Raw genomic sequence first — 16,460 nt, 5'->3', positions numbered from 1 at the left:
GCCCAGAAGTGCTGTGAAAAAAATTACTGAGACACTAAGGGCAGTACAAAGCAAAGAAAGTTTGGGAACTTCTATACTAGTAGCCAGGTGGATCAGTGAAGATTTTCATGTATAGAGTGACATTTGAGCTGAGTCTTGAAGGTCGTTAGGGTTCTGAGACGCATAGATGAAAATAAAGTGAATTCCAGGCATAAGGAACAGTCACTGCAAAGGCAGGAAGACCAGAATTGGAAGGCCAGTTTGGCTAAACCATAGAGTTCGTGAAATGAAAGTAAATATAATAAAGTTGGAAAGGTAAGTTGGAACCAGGTTATGAAGAGTTTTAAAAATTTAATATTTTATTTTTCCCCCAATTACTTAGAAAAACAATTTTTAACATTCATTTTTTTAAATTTTGAGTTCCAAATTCTCTCCCCTTCTTTTTCCCCTCCCCCTTCATTGAGAAGGCAAGCAATTTGATATAGGTTATACATGTGCAGTCATAGAAAATATATTTCCATGTTAGTAATGTTGTGAAAGAAAACAGACCAAAAAAACCCAAGAAAAATAAATATACTTTAATCTGCATTCAGACTCCATCAGTTCTTTCTCTGGAAATGGATAGCATTTTTCCTCATAAGTCCTTCAGAACTGTGCTGGATCACTGTTTTGCTGAGAATAGCTAAGTCCTTCACAGTTGATCATCATATAATATTGCTGTTACTGTGTACAGTGTTCTCCTGGTTCTACTCATTTCACTTTGTATCAGTTCATGTAAATCTTTCCAGGTTTTTTGTGAAGAATTTTGAATGCCAAACTAGAGGAATCTGATCCTTGTGATAAGGAGCCATTGGAATGTATATAACTGAAATTCATAATGGCAAACTATTTAAAAAGCCAAATCAAAATTATAATTAAAAGTAAACTCCAAAATGTTTATGAATTGTGTGAAAGATTGAAAAAAAAAAGGAGTGACATGGTCAGACCCATACTTCAGAAAGATCACTCTTCTTTGTGGAAGATGGATTGGAGTGGGACAAATTTTAGACAGAGAGATTAATTAGGAGGTTACTTGAGTAGTTCATACAAGTGAGAGGTGATGAGGGCTGAACTCAAGTGGCCTGAAGAGAGAAGGGGACTTATGCAAGAGATGTTGTGGAGATAGAAATGACACGATTTTGCAATTGATTAGATATGTAGGATGAAGAAGAGTGATAATGCCATGATGCCTAGGTTGTAAAGCTGGGTGACAGCAAGGATGACATTGCCCTCACCCATGACAGAGGAGTTCAAATGAGGCATAAGTTTGAGGCAGGGGTGGGGAACCTGCAGCCTATGCTGCTTGTGGCCCTCTAGGTCCTCAAGTGTGGCCCTTTGACGAATCCAAACTTATCTGTAAAGTCTGGATTCAGTCAAAAGGCCACACAGGAGGACTTAAGGGCCACTTCCAGCCTCAAGGCCACAGGTTCCCAGTTCTGGGGGGAAAGATAATGATGTTTGTGTTTTATCCTTCTGGTTAAAACAATACCTGTGATCAGAATTGAGATTTAATGGGTAATAGTCCTCAGGGTTATATTTTGACCCTCAGTTTAGTTACTAATTTTAAATTGAAGCAGGTTGTGTGTGATCAATATCTTACCAAATACATGGAGTCATTCCGTTAGTGTAAGTGATGGTAGCAGCTCCTCAAAGAGACATACACATACTGTTTTTGAATTTTGAAGCTTTCTGTGGTTATGGAACAAGCATCTGTCCTTTTGATTCCCTTTTTCCATCCATAAACTTTCATTTCAAACAGCCAGTTGTGGAAGTTTCAGTTCCATGGCTACACAATATTTTTCTTTTTGATCCTTCCTCAACCAGTGAACGGTCAGCCTAATGAGCTTTTTTTTTTTTAGTTACCTTAGTAACTAGAAGTGACTGCAGTTACTTTACCAGATTTTTATAGTACATGATAGAATATATGTAAAGGGTCTGTTAACTGTAAAGTGTTACCCAGATATAAAATGTCATTAATGACATGTCTAATGTATGATGTTTTATTTTACAGGCAGCTATGTGCTATGTCCACGTGACAGCCTTGGTGGCTGAATATCTTACAAGGAAAGGTAAGAAGCGATTGCCGGTGTTTTGTGGAGCTTTGTCTGGATTTATGAGGTGTGTTTAGTGGACTGCTGTGCTGGAAATATTTTCTTCTTCTGGTGTATAGACATCTTAGGAGGATGTTAACTATGAAGCTGTGTGAAGACCATCTGGCACCCCCTGAAGCAAACTTTTTGAAACAAAAGAGGAAGCAAAGGTTTTTAAAAGAAAAAGTAGACCCAAAATGATTCTTTAAAGACAGTACCACCAGAAAGATGTAGATTGTCAGACACCCTTCTTTAACATGGTAGTCGAAGATTTTTTTTTCCTTCCTAAAGCCTTATACTGCAATTTTTGCTGAAGGTTTCTAACAACAGTCATGATATTTGTTGCCGAGCATGAACCAATGGGCAAAAAGACTTGATCTTTCCCAAAGTAGTACCCTCTCATAGAACCAACCCCTTTTCCTTTTGAAGGCTTGGTTCATAACTCAGGGTGTTCAGGAGCATGATGTCGTTGGTCAGCTGCAAGCACTCTATTGAACATAGAGTTCATTTTTGAGAACCCTGGGAAATCTTCCAGATGTATAGCCTTCATCCCAATGGAAAATAAATGTTCCACTTTGGGATAAAAGAGACAGATTGAAGGGGTAGGTGTCAGGGTAGAAATGCTCATTTTATCAGTCTGTTCTTATTTATTTTCTAATCTAGGGGCATGAATTTAATTCAACAAATATTTTTTAAGTACCTATGTGTTAGGTGCTGGATTGGGTACAAGGGATAGAATAATGAAAAACAATTCATGTTTAAATAGAAATTAAGGTTTGAGTTGGCCTCAGAGCCAGGTTCATGCATTGCCTCTGACATATACTGACTTTGTATATGTCACTCAACCTCTGAATTCTCTAAGTGGGTCTCTAAGACTAACAGTTGCAAAAGAGGGCCAACCTGCATTTATAGAGGGGGTTTCTCTATGAAGGAGATCTCTATAGCAATGAAATCATAACTCTGCTCCCTGGTTTAGGCAGGTGTACTGGATAGAACACTGGCCAGGAATCAGGAACACCTGACTTCAAATCCAGCCCTAAGAGTGTGACCCTAGGCAAATCACTTAACTTCTGTCTGACTCAGTTTCCTCAGCTGTAAAGCCCTTCCAGGGCTGTTATAAGAATCAAATAAGATAAGATTTGTAAAGTGTTTTGCAACGATTCCTAGCACGTAGTAGGCACTGTATAAATGTTAACTATTATTATTGTTGCTGTTATTATTTTTCCTGCCCTTCCTCATAGAAATTCAGAAAGGGTGGTGAGTGTGAGTTGTCTTATTCCTATTTTGCAGATGAGGAAATTGAAGTTCATAATGGTTAAGTGACTAGCCTACAGTCACGTAACTAGAAAAAGGCATAATTGGAATTGGATGGAATTGGCATCCATTACATCACTACTGCCTCTCCACAATGTACTTAGAAGGATTTTGTTTGCCTCGCTACTTGTGTGGCTCCAGACAAGTCATTTAATGTCCCCATGCTTTCGTTTGCTCATCTATAAAATGGAAATGGTATTATTTATGAGGAGGGGAAATGCTTTGTAAACTTTAAATGTGAGCTGCTGCTATTATGGCCTGTTATGTTACAAGCTTACTGGGCGTTTGGCAAGCTCACCTTGACTAGATCCTTTTTTTATCTGTCAGTCTTCTTCCTTTCTAAAATTATCACAGTATCTGCCAGCAACCTTTGCTCCTGCAGAAGAAGCTGGTTCTAAGGTCATCCTTCACTACAGGAAAATACCCTGGAGAGCATCAATGTTATGCCAGCAGGAAAAGAGAGAGTCATTCCAGAAGTGGTGTTGAACGGAGGGTTGAATGCAAAGAATAAAGGGGATGCGTCTTGGCATTTGAGGCTGTCCACCTTGAATGTACCGAGTTAAAATAAATTAAACATTGTCACAAATCCAAAGAGGAAGGCAAAAGAAAAAAAATTTTAAAGAAAGTATCATGTCCTGTTACTGCTTTTAGGATTCTCTGTTAAGATCATCATCAGGTAATCCATTTCCTCATATTTAGAAGCAGATATAACATCCCGACGGGAGCTATCCTACCTCCCCTGCAGCCACAGCACCTTCCAGAGGAGCAGTCGGGGAGGTGAGCCTGGGGGCGACCTCTCCTCTAGCAGCCAGGACTGCCACTACTTGTTGCTGTCCACTGGTGTTGGGCTTTTCTTGGTCACCTTTGAACAGATGCCTTTCAATTTCCACCCCTCTCTCCCTCCCTTTCTTGAGCTCTTCTGTGGTTGGCAAGAGAGCTTATCTATATAAAACTCCTTAACATCTTGATTTAACCCTGCTAATGCCAAATTATATTTTGTCAACTGACTTAGTAGCTTAGCCTGAGGTTTTTAAGGGTCAGGTTTTGTTTGCCCCTGCCAAACTCATGGTTTGGCTTCTTTGTTCATAATTTTCATTCATAAAACCCAAATTTCCTGTTACGGAAGTAATAGTAATAACCAAACAACTTAATTAGTGACATCATATTAATCCATCAATGGCAAGGGCCTATTTCCCTTGCATATGGCGGAAGTATCTAATTGTGAAATAGAAAGCAGTCTTTTCTACGTCATTCTGTGGTTGAAGTACTACCCCACTTAATAACTATTACTCAGCTGACATTTCAAGTGGTTGCCCAACTAAGGCAAATACCGTTCCTCCACCACCACCATCATCATCATATAGACCTGAAATAGTTGGAAGTACTTTAAGGAAGTTGATCCCAGCTGTTTGTCCTAGCTCTAATTTTAACCTAGATTTTTCTTGTTGTTGTTGTGTTTCCTGCCCAGAATATAGGTGTATCTGAATTTCCAAAGCAGTGCCATTCCTTATCCTGTTTCCATCTTGGGTGGGGTATGTTCTAGAGGCAACTAATGGGGAAACCAGCTAATCCTGTGTCCAAGTTTCCCCTTGTAAATGGTGCCGTCCAAGTGCTTTCATTTAATATCCCCATCTCATTTTAGAGAGAGAGGGCTACATGTAAATCATGACGTGTTGCTTTACCCTCAGTCATGCTGGGTGAGGCAAACTGTATTTTGTTATATTATTGAGGCTTGAAGAAGTGGGATTCTTTTAGTTGCCTGTTTCCTCTTTTGATGGTCTTGGTTTACACATTTATCTTGGTATCTAGGTGGTGATTATCCTGACAAATCTGTTCTGATTTAATTGAACATAATTTTACTGTGAATGCTATTTCCTGCAATTCAAGAATTATGCATTTACTGTGAATTTGATTGATAGCCCATAATCATGACATCGAGAGCCTTTAGATAATATATGCTAACATGAAATGCTGTTTTAAAATAAGTGAACTTGTTAAAACAGAACTGATTAGGAAACTTGAAGATTAAAGTTAAAGAAAATATGAAAGGAGGGGGTGTGTAAAGAAAGGACTAACACTCAGGAGAAGTAAACAGCAGCATTGACTTCCCTCCTCTGAGTGTGTCCTTAAGGCTTGGCCTATTTCAAGACTTGGCCACATCCTTTTGAAAATGGAAACACTCCCCCTGCCCTCAGCAGGAAGGAACCTTGAGTTAATTGAGTTCACCTACTTTCAGGCAATTAACTCTTCAAATCTCTTTCTTTCAAATTTGCTAGGCATGTTTAGGCAAGGATGCACAGCCTTCAGGGTAATTACTCCCAATATAGATGAAGAGGCCTCAATGATGGAAGACGTTGGGATGCAAGATGTCCATTTTAATGAGGTGAGTGCTTAGATTTCCCATTGGGTTACTCCGTTACTTGACCATATCATGATTGGCCTTTTCCTGCTATTTGCTTCCCAACAGGCTTCTAGACCCACCACCTTTTTTCATGCTTTTCTTTCCTCTGCAGCTGCAGCCACTCTCAGATCTTATTAAGATCATTCTGTCCGTTGCTGGGAGCCACAAAGGCTGTAATTCTTCTTCGCTAGGAAGCATCCTCTAAGCTAGGGGGAGGGGAGGTATGGGGAAGCTGCACGTGTAAGCATTAGAGGAGAGCTGACTGTAAACAGCTTCACAGTAACCCTCCATTGCTCTGGAAGTAGGAATTAAAACTCTTTAGCTTTAGAAATCATTGCTCTTATCTAATCTGCTTTAAAATTCAGCCTTAGTTTAGACATATTACATGAAATTCAAAGCAGTTAGATCCTGCTTGGCCCCACTTTAGGGCAATTGCCTAGAAATCTTTTCTGTTTCCTTATGTTTGAAAGATCTTTAATAAGATGTTCTTGTGTTTAGAGCTGGAAGGGACCTGGCAATCATCTAAGCCAGTCCTCTAGTTTTATAGAAGCAGGCCCAGAGAAATTACATGACTCAAGGTCACATGGCAGGGTGAAGATTTGAACCTAGGTCCCTGACTCTACGGGCAGGTGATTGGTACAATGGAAGAGTGGCAAGCCTGGAGTTCAAATCTGGTCTCAAACACTAGCTGCGTGACTCTGGACAAGTCATTTAATTATGTTTGTCTCAGTTTCCTCATCTGTAAAATTAGTTGGAGAAGGAAATGGCAAATCCAGTATCTCTGCCACGAAAACCTCAAATGGGGTCATGATGAACTGGACACAGCTGAAATGGCTGAACAACAACCCCTGACTCTAAATATAGTACTCTTTCTACTATACCACATTGTTTCTTTAGAGTGTATATACTTTAAAGAATTTGGATAACTTTAAATAAAAATGACCCAACTCAGGGGAGAAGGGAAATAGAAAGCAGCTAGTGAGAAATGATTAAGAATATCTATTTCCAAACCACAATAACCCCAATTACCTATGCCATGGAATAGCCTTCTAAATGAACAAACTGCCTGCACAGTGTTGGGGATTTTTTCAGTTAAGAAACAGTTTTTCCAAAGACTGCTTGGAAAATTCTGTTTTCAAAAAATAATAAAGATCTGATTCATGCTCATGAAAACTTGGTTATAATTTTCTTATTGAAATGTCCAGTCTATGAGGTATTTCTTTTACTCAGTAGCATGAAAATTATCTAAGCCTACAGATCCCTGGGCTGAGGGAGTTGAGTTTTTGCTGGACTCACAAATTGAGTTTTTGCCTGGACTCCTTCCTTCAAAAATGTTTGACTATAGCATCCCCTTAGTGGTAAAAAAACAAATTTGGAATTGTAACCCTAGTCCATCTGACTCCATCCCAGTTTCCTTTCCATTACACCACACTGACTCTTTGATCTGAAGATCTGGTTTTGAGTCCTAGCTGTGAAACTTGCTAGCTTTGTGACTGTGGATGGATCACTTTATCTCTCTCTTAGCCTCTTTTTCATCTATAAAATGTAGATAATAGTATGTGACCTCACTGCCTTCTGAGGTTGTTATGAGAAAAGCACTTAGTAAAACTTAAAATATTACAAAGAAAAAAGATCCCAAACTGCATGGTGTGGTACCAGATGCTGACCAGATCAGCCTGTCAAAGCCAATCCTCCACTTTGTGCCTGGGGATTACTAAGGCAGGATGCAAACCAATCAGATGTAAACATATCTTTAAAAACCTTGTTCAGGGGCAGCTAGGTGGCACAGTGGAAAGAGCCCTGGACTCAGGAGGCCCTGAGTTCAAATTTGGCCTCAGACACATAACACTATCTGTGTCACTCTGGGCAAGTCACTTTACCCCAATTGCCTCAGCAAAACAAACAAAAAAAAAGTTAAAAAAAAACTGTTCAGTCATCTCAGTTATGTCTGAGTCTTCATGACCCCATTTTGGGGTTTTCTTGGCAAGTATACTGGAGTAGTTTGCCATTTTCTTCTCCAACTCATTCTACAGATGAGGAAACTGAAGCAAACAGTTTAAGTGACTTGCCCATGGTCACCTAGTTAGCAAGTGTCTGAGGCCAGATTTGAACTTAGGCTCCAGGCCCAGTACTCTATCCATTTCACCACCCAGCTGCCCATCTTAAACTTGGTAATCAGCAATAAAATAACAAATGTAGGAGCCAATAAGTAAAATTCTGAATATGTTCATCTAGTTGACATAGTAAAATGGAATCATTCCTGCAGGCTTATGAATTGGTAAACACGAAAATTAAGAGATCATTATGAGGTCCTTGAGGAGAGGAACTGTCTTTTACCTGTCTTTATATCCCTAGCACTTAACACAGTACCTAGCACGAAGTAGGTGCTTTAATAAATCCTCTTTGACTGACTGAGATCAATTTGAAGTAACAAAGTAAATAAACATTTTGAGCTACTAGAAATAATCTGAGGACCAAGGATATTTTTAATCACCAATTATCCAAAGATGAGTTTGCCTGCTTTGTTTTTAAAGCATAAAATTAGTTAATCTTTAACAAAGTCCAGAGTGCATGTAATTCTGAAGGGATTAGGATATAACATACAGTGGAATTATAGAAGACTTAGCAAAAGATAAAAGCATAAGGATATCTGTTTCCAAACCAGAATAACCCCAATTACCTATGCCATGGAATAGCCTTCTAAATGAAACTGGCTATGAAATGTTGGGGATTGTTTCAGTTAAAGAACCCAATTTTTCCAAAGACCGTTTCAAAAATTCTGTTTTCAGAAAATAATAAAGATCTGATTCATGTTCATGAAAACTTTGGTTATAATTTTCTTATTGAAATGTCCAGTCTATGAGGTATTTCTTTTACTCAGTAGCATGAAAATTATCTAAGCCTACAGCTCTCTAGGCTCAGGAAGTTGAGATTTTGCTGGACTCACAGATTGAGTTTTTAACTGGACTCCTTCCTTCAAAAATGCTAAACTATAGCATCCCTTTAGTAGTAAAAAGAAAAAAAAAGTGAAACTTTAAGAACTTTGGAAACTTCAGCTTCTGTGCAGAAGGAGGGAGAGAATCCCACATGCCTCCTGTTTTATAGTACTTTTTAATCTATCAGAGTTTTTCAGGAAACAGTGACTTTTATTATGAAAGGTGATTATCTTTGCCAGATGTTTCTTGATTGTGGAAAAGCTGAAGTGAAAAGATGCACATGATTTGCTGGAAATAATTGCTAGTATAATTTTTGCTGCTAGATGCAATTAAGTACATAAATTGGTCCCCTCAAGAGGTTCTAAAAGAACTATCTAAAAAAATAGACTCATGTCTGATAGAAGACAAGCCTCAACTGGATTGATAGAGATAGCAAATTTCTTTGTTCATGACTCTGGTCTAAAGGAGAGGACCCTTCTCTTCTCTTGGGTTAGCAAAAGGGATGCCTCCTTTCATTGATTGGGAAAGAAAATAATGACGACAGGGCATAGAAAAATCACCTAGGTAATACAGTGGGTAGAATGCTGGGCTTGGAGTCAGGATAGATTTGAGTTCAAATCTGATTTCAGACCCTTACATTATAAGACCTTGGGCAAGTCACTTAACTGCTGTTTGCCTCAGTTTCCTCAACTGTAAAATGGGCATAATAATAGCACCTACTTCTCAGGGTGATTGTGAGGATCAAATGAGATATTTGTAAAGCTCTTAGTGCAGTGCCTAGTATGTAGTAGATACTATATAAATGTTAGCTGTTATTAGTATTGTTATTATTACTATTCCAGGGGCAGCTAAGTGGTGCAATGAATTAGAGCCCTGGCTTTGGAGGCAGGAGGACCTGAGTTCAAATCCAGCCTCAGACACTTAACACTTGCTAGCTGTGTGACCCTGGGCAAGTCACTTCACTCCAATTGCCTCACCCCCCCCCCCAAATTATTACTATTCCAATAGTTTCACAAAGGCAGACCTCTAGTGGGATACAGTCTTTACCATGAGGTACTTAAATGGTTTGTTATTTCTAAAATCCTCTCTCCAAAAAGTCATTCCTCAGATCAGTTTGAATTTGTCTTTCATCTCTAGATTCTCCCTTCTCAATTATGAGTTCAGTCACCTTTAAGTGTTTGAAAATTGTTCCTTTTAGTCTGTCTTGCACATACATAGCGAGCTCTCCACAAATACTTGTGGGTGAACCTCTGTGCATGAATTTCTGATTCTGTCTTCAGTAACCTACTTCTGACAGAGAACAGCTTTTAGGCGATTGGATATAAGTTGTTGTTATGTTACAAAATCATTATGAAGCATACTATCCAATTCAATTCAACTTCTTAAGGATGTCCTTTATGCCAGGCACTAGACATACAGAGACAAGCATAAAAAAGTCTTAGTCCCCAAGGAACTTACGTACTATAGGTACTTTATAAAATAGGTTAATCATGAATTATCCCTGGCCTCTAGAAGCTTACATTTAGTTAAAAAACTGAAGAGCTAGAAGGTAGGAGACTTTAGAGGCCATTTTACAGATGAGGATCTGAAACTGGGTGGAAGGGGAGTGGCTTAGCCAAGGTCACTCACATAATAAGGTACAGAGCTGGGACTTGAGACTGTGTTCTCTGAACCCAAATACAATGCTTTCTGCACTACACCACAGTCTCACTTCAGAACACTGACTGCATGCTATAAGAAGGTTTTTGGTTTTTTTTTTTACCTTGACCTGTGGTTTCATTATAGGGGGAGGGTATACCCTATTTAGAAACTCCTTCCATTGATGCATATCAGCAACTGTCTGTAATTTATAGTCTTAGAGAGTTGCCTGGCGTCTTTAGAGGTTAAATTTCTTGTAGGTGGTCACCCAGTGGGTATATGTCCAAGGCCTCATGGAAGACCTGAGCCCTGAAGGGCACAAGGACTCTGACAATGATGACACTCACATGAACAGCATTTATAGAGTTCTTTAGGTTTTTAAAGGGTCAGTCTTACTCTAGCCTCACAGTAACCCTATGAAGTAGGTTATTATCCTTTCTGTTTTATAGATGAAGAAATAGACTCTCAGAGAGGTCAAATGTCTCGTCTATGGTCACTTGGCTAGTAAGTGCTGGAGAGAGATTTTGAACTTGGACACATGGCATGGTGGAGGGGGCATCAGACTTGGAATCAAATAGATGTGGGTTCAAATCCTGTCTTGGACACTTGCTATCTGTATGACTCTGGACAAGCTACTTCAGCTCTCTCTGTACCTCAGTTATCCCATCTGTAAAATGGGAGGGTTGGATTTGATGGCTTCTAACGTCCCTTCTAGCTCTAAATCTGTGATCCTGTGAACTCCATGTCATGATGAGACATCATAGAGCTACCACTCTTATGGAATTTACATTATATCCTGTGTTATAATTATTTGGACGCCAGTGTTATCTTACTACACCATATTGTTTAAGCTCCTTGAGTATATAATAATGACTTGTTTTAACTCATAGTTTAAACATCCATATGAATCCTGTCCTAGAGCAAACAGCAGCAAATTGCAAAATAGTTAGTGATTTTTAAAAACCAATTAGTTCACCTGGGAACATTATATGTCCATTGACACACAAATAATGCCTTGACTATGTGGTTATTTCCCAAACTAAATTATAAACTCCAATAGGAGAGAGACATATCTTCTCTAAATTACAATGCTTTGGTCTCCCTTTGCATAGTAATGCCATTAAGGCTGAGAATATTCAGTAAATATGTGACTGAATGTATTATAAGCAGTTCTGCGGAATCATATAATAGGCATTATATTTGAAGTTAAAGCATTTAAGTTGAAAACTCTATTCCTTATTAGTCGTATAAACTTGCACAGATCACTTGACTAGTGCTCACTTAGCTTGGTACATAGTAGACACTTAAAAAATGCTAGTTGACTGACAGACTAAATGCTAGTTGACTAAAGAACTCACAGAGCCTCATTTCCCTCAGCTCAGTCATCTATGAAATGGGGATAAAGATACTTGCAGTTATCACCTCTCAGGATTGTTAAAGGTTATTTCTTTTTTTTTCTTTTTTTTTTGACAGTCGATGAGTATTTTTTAAATTTAATTTTAATTTATCAATAATCTTCCATAAGCTTTTGAGTTTTAAATTTTTCTCCCCCTTCCTCTCCACCTCCCTCCCCAGGACAGCGAGCAATCTGATATAGGCTATGCATATACATTCCTATTAAACATATTTTCACATTAGTGATGTTATAAGGAAGAATTAGAACCAATGGGAGGAACCACAAGAAAGAGAAAACAAAACAAAACAGAAGAAAGAAGGAAAAAATAGCAAATAACATGCTTCAATCTGCATTCAAACTCCATAGTTCTTTCTTTGGAGGTGGATAGCATTTTCCATCATGAGACCTTTGGAGATGTCTTAGATCGTTGCATTGCTGAGAAGGGCTGAGTCTGTCAAAATTAGTCATTGCACAACATGGCTGTTACTGTGTACAATCTTCTCCTAGTTCTGCTCATTGGAGGTTCTTTCTAAAGTATTAATGGCATATATAAAGGTAAGTTGTTATTGCTAAAAATAAAGCCATTAAAGCAGAGTTCAGTTCAGTAAGTATTTAGTCAACATCTGTTGTTTGCAGAGCAAGTGCTGGGTCAGATACAAACCTTGGAAAATACATAGGCCTTGTCCTCATGAATCTTACTCTTTCATAAGAGAATGGACACATATGCAGACATAGTATACAGCAGTGCTATGAACCTCAAATAGAAAGGGATCCCTGGGAGCCTCATACTGACTTAGAAAGCCACAAATTAACGATTATCTATTTAATGTTTTTATTTATGTTGTTATATATTTCTCAATTCTATTTTGATCTGCTTCAGGCCACACTCAGGAGTTTTGTGGGCTAGTTGCACTCCAGTTTGACACCTCTGGTCTAGAATAATACACAAATGCATAAGAAGCACAAGCAAAGTATGACTGGGATTGGAGGGAAAGTCGTAGTACCTGTTAGAAGGAAAAAAAAGAAATGCAGTGATTTACTGCTTGACAGCTTTGATAAGTTCAACATGGATGTGGAATTTTAGTTCTGAAAGGGACCTTAGAGATCACCCAGATAAATGTTTTATTTTCTAGCTGTAGACTGAAGGCCAGAGATAGTATGTGATTTACCTAATGTCACAAGTGACTTATCTAGTGAAAAGAGCACTGATTTTGGAGTCCAAGGACCTGGGTTTGAATCCTGGGTCTGTTATTTACTATCCATGTGATATGGGACAAGTCACCTATCTCCTGAGAGCCATGGTTTTTCATCTGTAAGGTGAAGGTGTTGAATTAGATCATTTCTAAGGTCCCTCCTAATTCTTATGCCTATAATCCACATATCTAATTAATGGTAAAGCCAAGATCAGGACCCAGGACTTCTTATTTCCAATCCCATACTCTTTCCTTCATAACTTCACAATCTCCCAGGGGAAGAGGCCTCCGCAGACAGGTAGCATACTATTGTTTATTTTTTTCTCTTTAAATATTTTATTTTTCCCCCAATTATGATAGCCTACTTTTGTGATGGTGGGGATGGGGGAATAGATGGGAGACCAAGTTTCAACAGATTACTTAAAGTAGGAATCATATCTCATTTCTTTGTCCTAGCACAGGGCCTTCTGCACAGGGTAGGCAGTAATGAAATATTTATTGAATAAGCGATCAAATCCAGGCCTCCCTTAAATACATCTGAAGGACTGCCATTCCAGGACATCAGTAAATGAATAATTATAGAAGTCACTTTTAGATTGTCATATACCACTGGCGTTGAACCTTTGGAATGAAATATGACATTAGCCAACTTGGAGCGGCACATACACGGGCCAGTGGGATTCTGTTCATAAGTGAAGACTGTAATATATTGTATCCCCCTACTTATCTCAGAGAGGTAATTCCCTATCCCAAGGCATTTAACAGCCAACCAAGGAAAGGGTCAGCCACTTATTAAAGCTTTAGCAAATGATTGTTAACATTTTATAGCTCTTTAACATTTGCAAAGCATTTTATATGTACTATCTCATTTAACTCTAAGAATATCCCTGTCTAGGGTACCCATTTTATAGGTGAGGTTAAAAGTAGTCAAGTGACTTGCCCATGGTTTTATAGTGTTGAAATCAGAATTCAAACCCAAGTTTTCCCAATTTCAAAGCCAGTGTTCTCTATATTCTCTTTATTGGCTCTCAAGGTCAGTAGCCCTCTATACCATGTTGCTAAAAATATATAAATATGTAAAAAAAAATATATAGAAATATATAGATAGAGATGTCCCATATTAACAGTGGTAGATCACTTGTTCCATTCTTGTGCTTTTCTTTGAACTTTTTTGTAGTCAGGTGGGAGCAAGGCATATTTGGTCATGGTGTTGCCTTTAATTATAAAGATTTCATAAAACAGAACCTACAAGAAAATATGCTGAACCTAGATATGCACACTAATGCATCTTTTTTTTTTTAAGGAACTCTGTTGGTTGCACAGTTTTTGGTTGCTATGTGTATATGGTTTCTTTGCCCTCATTAGTTAATGGGTATTATAATAAAAACCATTAGACATCTGGTTCTCTTTTTATAGGCATTGATCCCAGAGTTCAGTCACACATAGCAATTTTATGATTTGTATGCCTAAAGGATGTCACAAAAGTAGAGACTCTCTTGCCTTGGCAGTGTTTTTTTTTTTTTAATAAAGCCAATGTTTTTTAAAAAAATTAAAAATGCACAACAGACTATTTCCTGCCACCTGAAAAGCAATTACTTCCAATCAGTAGATAAGAATATTTAAGTCTGGAAAACAAATATGTGAAAAGTAATAATTCTTTTTAAAATCTCAAGATGAAAGAAAAAAGCTTATTGAAATAAGGCAAAAATGTCCTAGTATAGACTGGAAGCCCAGAACACTGCTGTTACTGTTTTAACTAGATATGGTAGAAGCCTATTACTGGTTGTAGCTGCTAGTTTCTTGATCGGTAATATAATGGGGAAAAGAAAGCTTCAAGTATGGATAAATAATAAATGTGTGGAAGGGATCTGAAGTTCCTAGTAGACTACAAACTCAATACAAGTCAGTCAGTCAATAAACTTTTATTAAGCACGTACTATATGTGAAGTATAATTGTGCTAATCATTGGAGATGCAAAGAAAGGCAGAAAAAAGTCCCTGATTTCAAGCAGCTCACAATCTGATGGAGGATACAACAAGTTAACAACTATGTATGAACCAGGTTTGTATGGAAAGTATATACATATATATGTTATTAGGGTTAGGGCTTAGGGTTATGTGTGTGTATAAATATATATTATGTATGTATTGTGTGTGTATGTACACATGTACGCATATGTAGATAAATATATGTATACAGCATAAAATGGAGATAACAAAAGGAAAACACTAGAATTGTGGGAGACTGCAAAAGACTTCTTGTAGAAGGTGGGATTTGAAAGAAGCCAAGGAAGCCAGAAGATGGAGATGAAGAAGAAAAAGACAATTTCAAACATGGTGACAGCTAGTAAAAATGCCCAGAGTTGAGATATAGAGTATCTTATGTGAGGAACAGCAAAGAGGCCGGTGTCACTGGGTTACAGAATATGAGGGTGGGGATGGAGGGTATAAGTTGTCAATCAGTCAAAAAGATAGGGTGACGAACCCAAAGGAGCTAATTTGATCTTGAGCTGCATCAGTTGAAGTGTTTAGTCATGTCCAACTCTTCGTGACCCCATTGGGTTTTTCTTGGCAAAGATACTGGAGTGGTTTGCCATGTCCTTCTCCAGCTCATTTTACAGAGGAGGAAACTGAGGCAAACAGGGCTAAGTGACTTGACCAGGGTCACACAGCTAGTGTGACTAATCTGAGACTAGATTTGAACTTAGGTCTTCCTGATACCAGGGCAGGCGCTCTATCCACTGCACCACCTAGCTGCTCTAGGAGTGATGTACCTTCCAGGAATAGGGAGGTGATAATCCCACTTGCCCTTGCCCTTGTCAGTTCTCTCATGGAATATTGTGTTCAGTTCTGGCCATCATGCTTTAAGAGAGACATAAATGCTTATGCCCGTCCTTCTCTCACTCATTTGGCCTCATAGGACAGAACCTGGAGCGGTGGATAGAAATTACAAAGAGGCCACCTCCTGTCATTTTATTAATTTCTGGAAACCCCTGTCTCTCTCTACCAATTCAGATTTTTCAAGCAGGTGATCTGTTATTTGAAGTCTTAATGATAGCTAACATGTATGTAGTGCTTTAAGGTAGGCAAAACATTTTACAAATATCTCATTTTATCTTCATAATAACCCTGGGAGGGAGGTGCTATTATTATCCCCATTTTACAGATGAGGAAACTGAAGTTGAGGGGGAAATAAGTAACTTGCCCAGGGCTAGGAAGTATCTGAGGCTAGACTTGAGCTCAGGCTTTCCCTGACTCCAGGTCCAGTACTCTGTCCACCTAGTAGCCTCTTAGAGAATTATTTGAGGTATTGAGAAGTTAAATGACTTGCCCAGGGTCACACAGCTAGTACCTAAAGGAGGCAAGCGTAAAACCCAAGTCTTCATGACTTCAAGTCTTACCCCTTAGGCACTTATGTTGGCTCTTAACTTATGGACTTCTGCTTGCTTATTGTTGGTGGACCATTCTTGCTGTT

At 38.5% G+C, this 16,460-nt stretch overlaps 1 protein-coding gene across 19 annotated transcripts in view; it reads left to right on the top strand.

The window, feature by feature from the left end:
• DOCK9 (dedicator of cytokinesis 9) overlaps nt 1-16,460 on the top strand; it is a 357,948-nt gene that overhangs the window by 318,840 nt on the left and 22,648 nt on the right. For 11 of the 19 annotated variants that reach the window (XM_078147288.1, XM_078147287.1, XM_078147291.1 and 8 more), the window contains 3 exons: nt 2,030-2,087; nt 4,122-4,199; nt 5,699-5,805. In XM_078147288.1, the coding sequence (XP_078003414.1) occupies nt 2,030-2,087; nt 4,122-4,199; nt 5,699-5,805 (243 nt within the window). The remainder of the gene's footprint in view (nt 1-2,029; nt 2,088-4,121; nt 4,200-5,698; nt 5,806-16,460) is intronic. The other 8 variants (XM_020963989.2, XM_078147294.1, XM_020963987.2 and 5 more) reach the window with 1 other exon arrangement.

Source organism: Phascolarctos cinereus, unplaced genomic scaffold (assembly GCF_003287225.1).
Source record: "Phascolarctos cinereus isolate Bilbo 61053 unplaced genomic scaffold, phaCin_HiC Scaffold_7;HRSCAF=346, whole genome shotgun sequence".
In the NCBI taxonomy this organism is placed as follows: Eukaryota; Metazoa; Chordata; class Mammalia; order Diprotodontia; family Phascolarctidae; genus Phascolarctos; species Phascolarctos cinereus.
The sequence above is the reverse complement of the archived record's forward strand: the minus strand, read 5'-3'. Positions and strand labels throughout refer to the sequence as shown.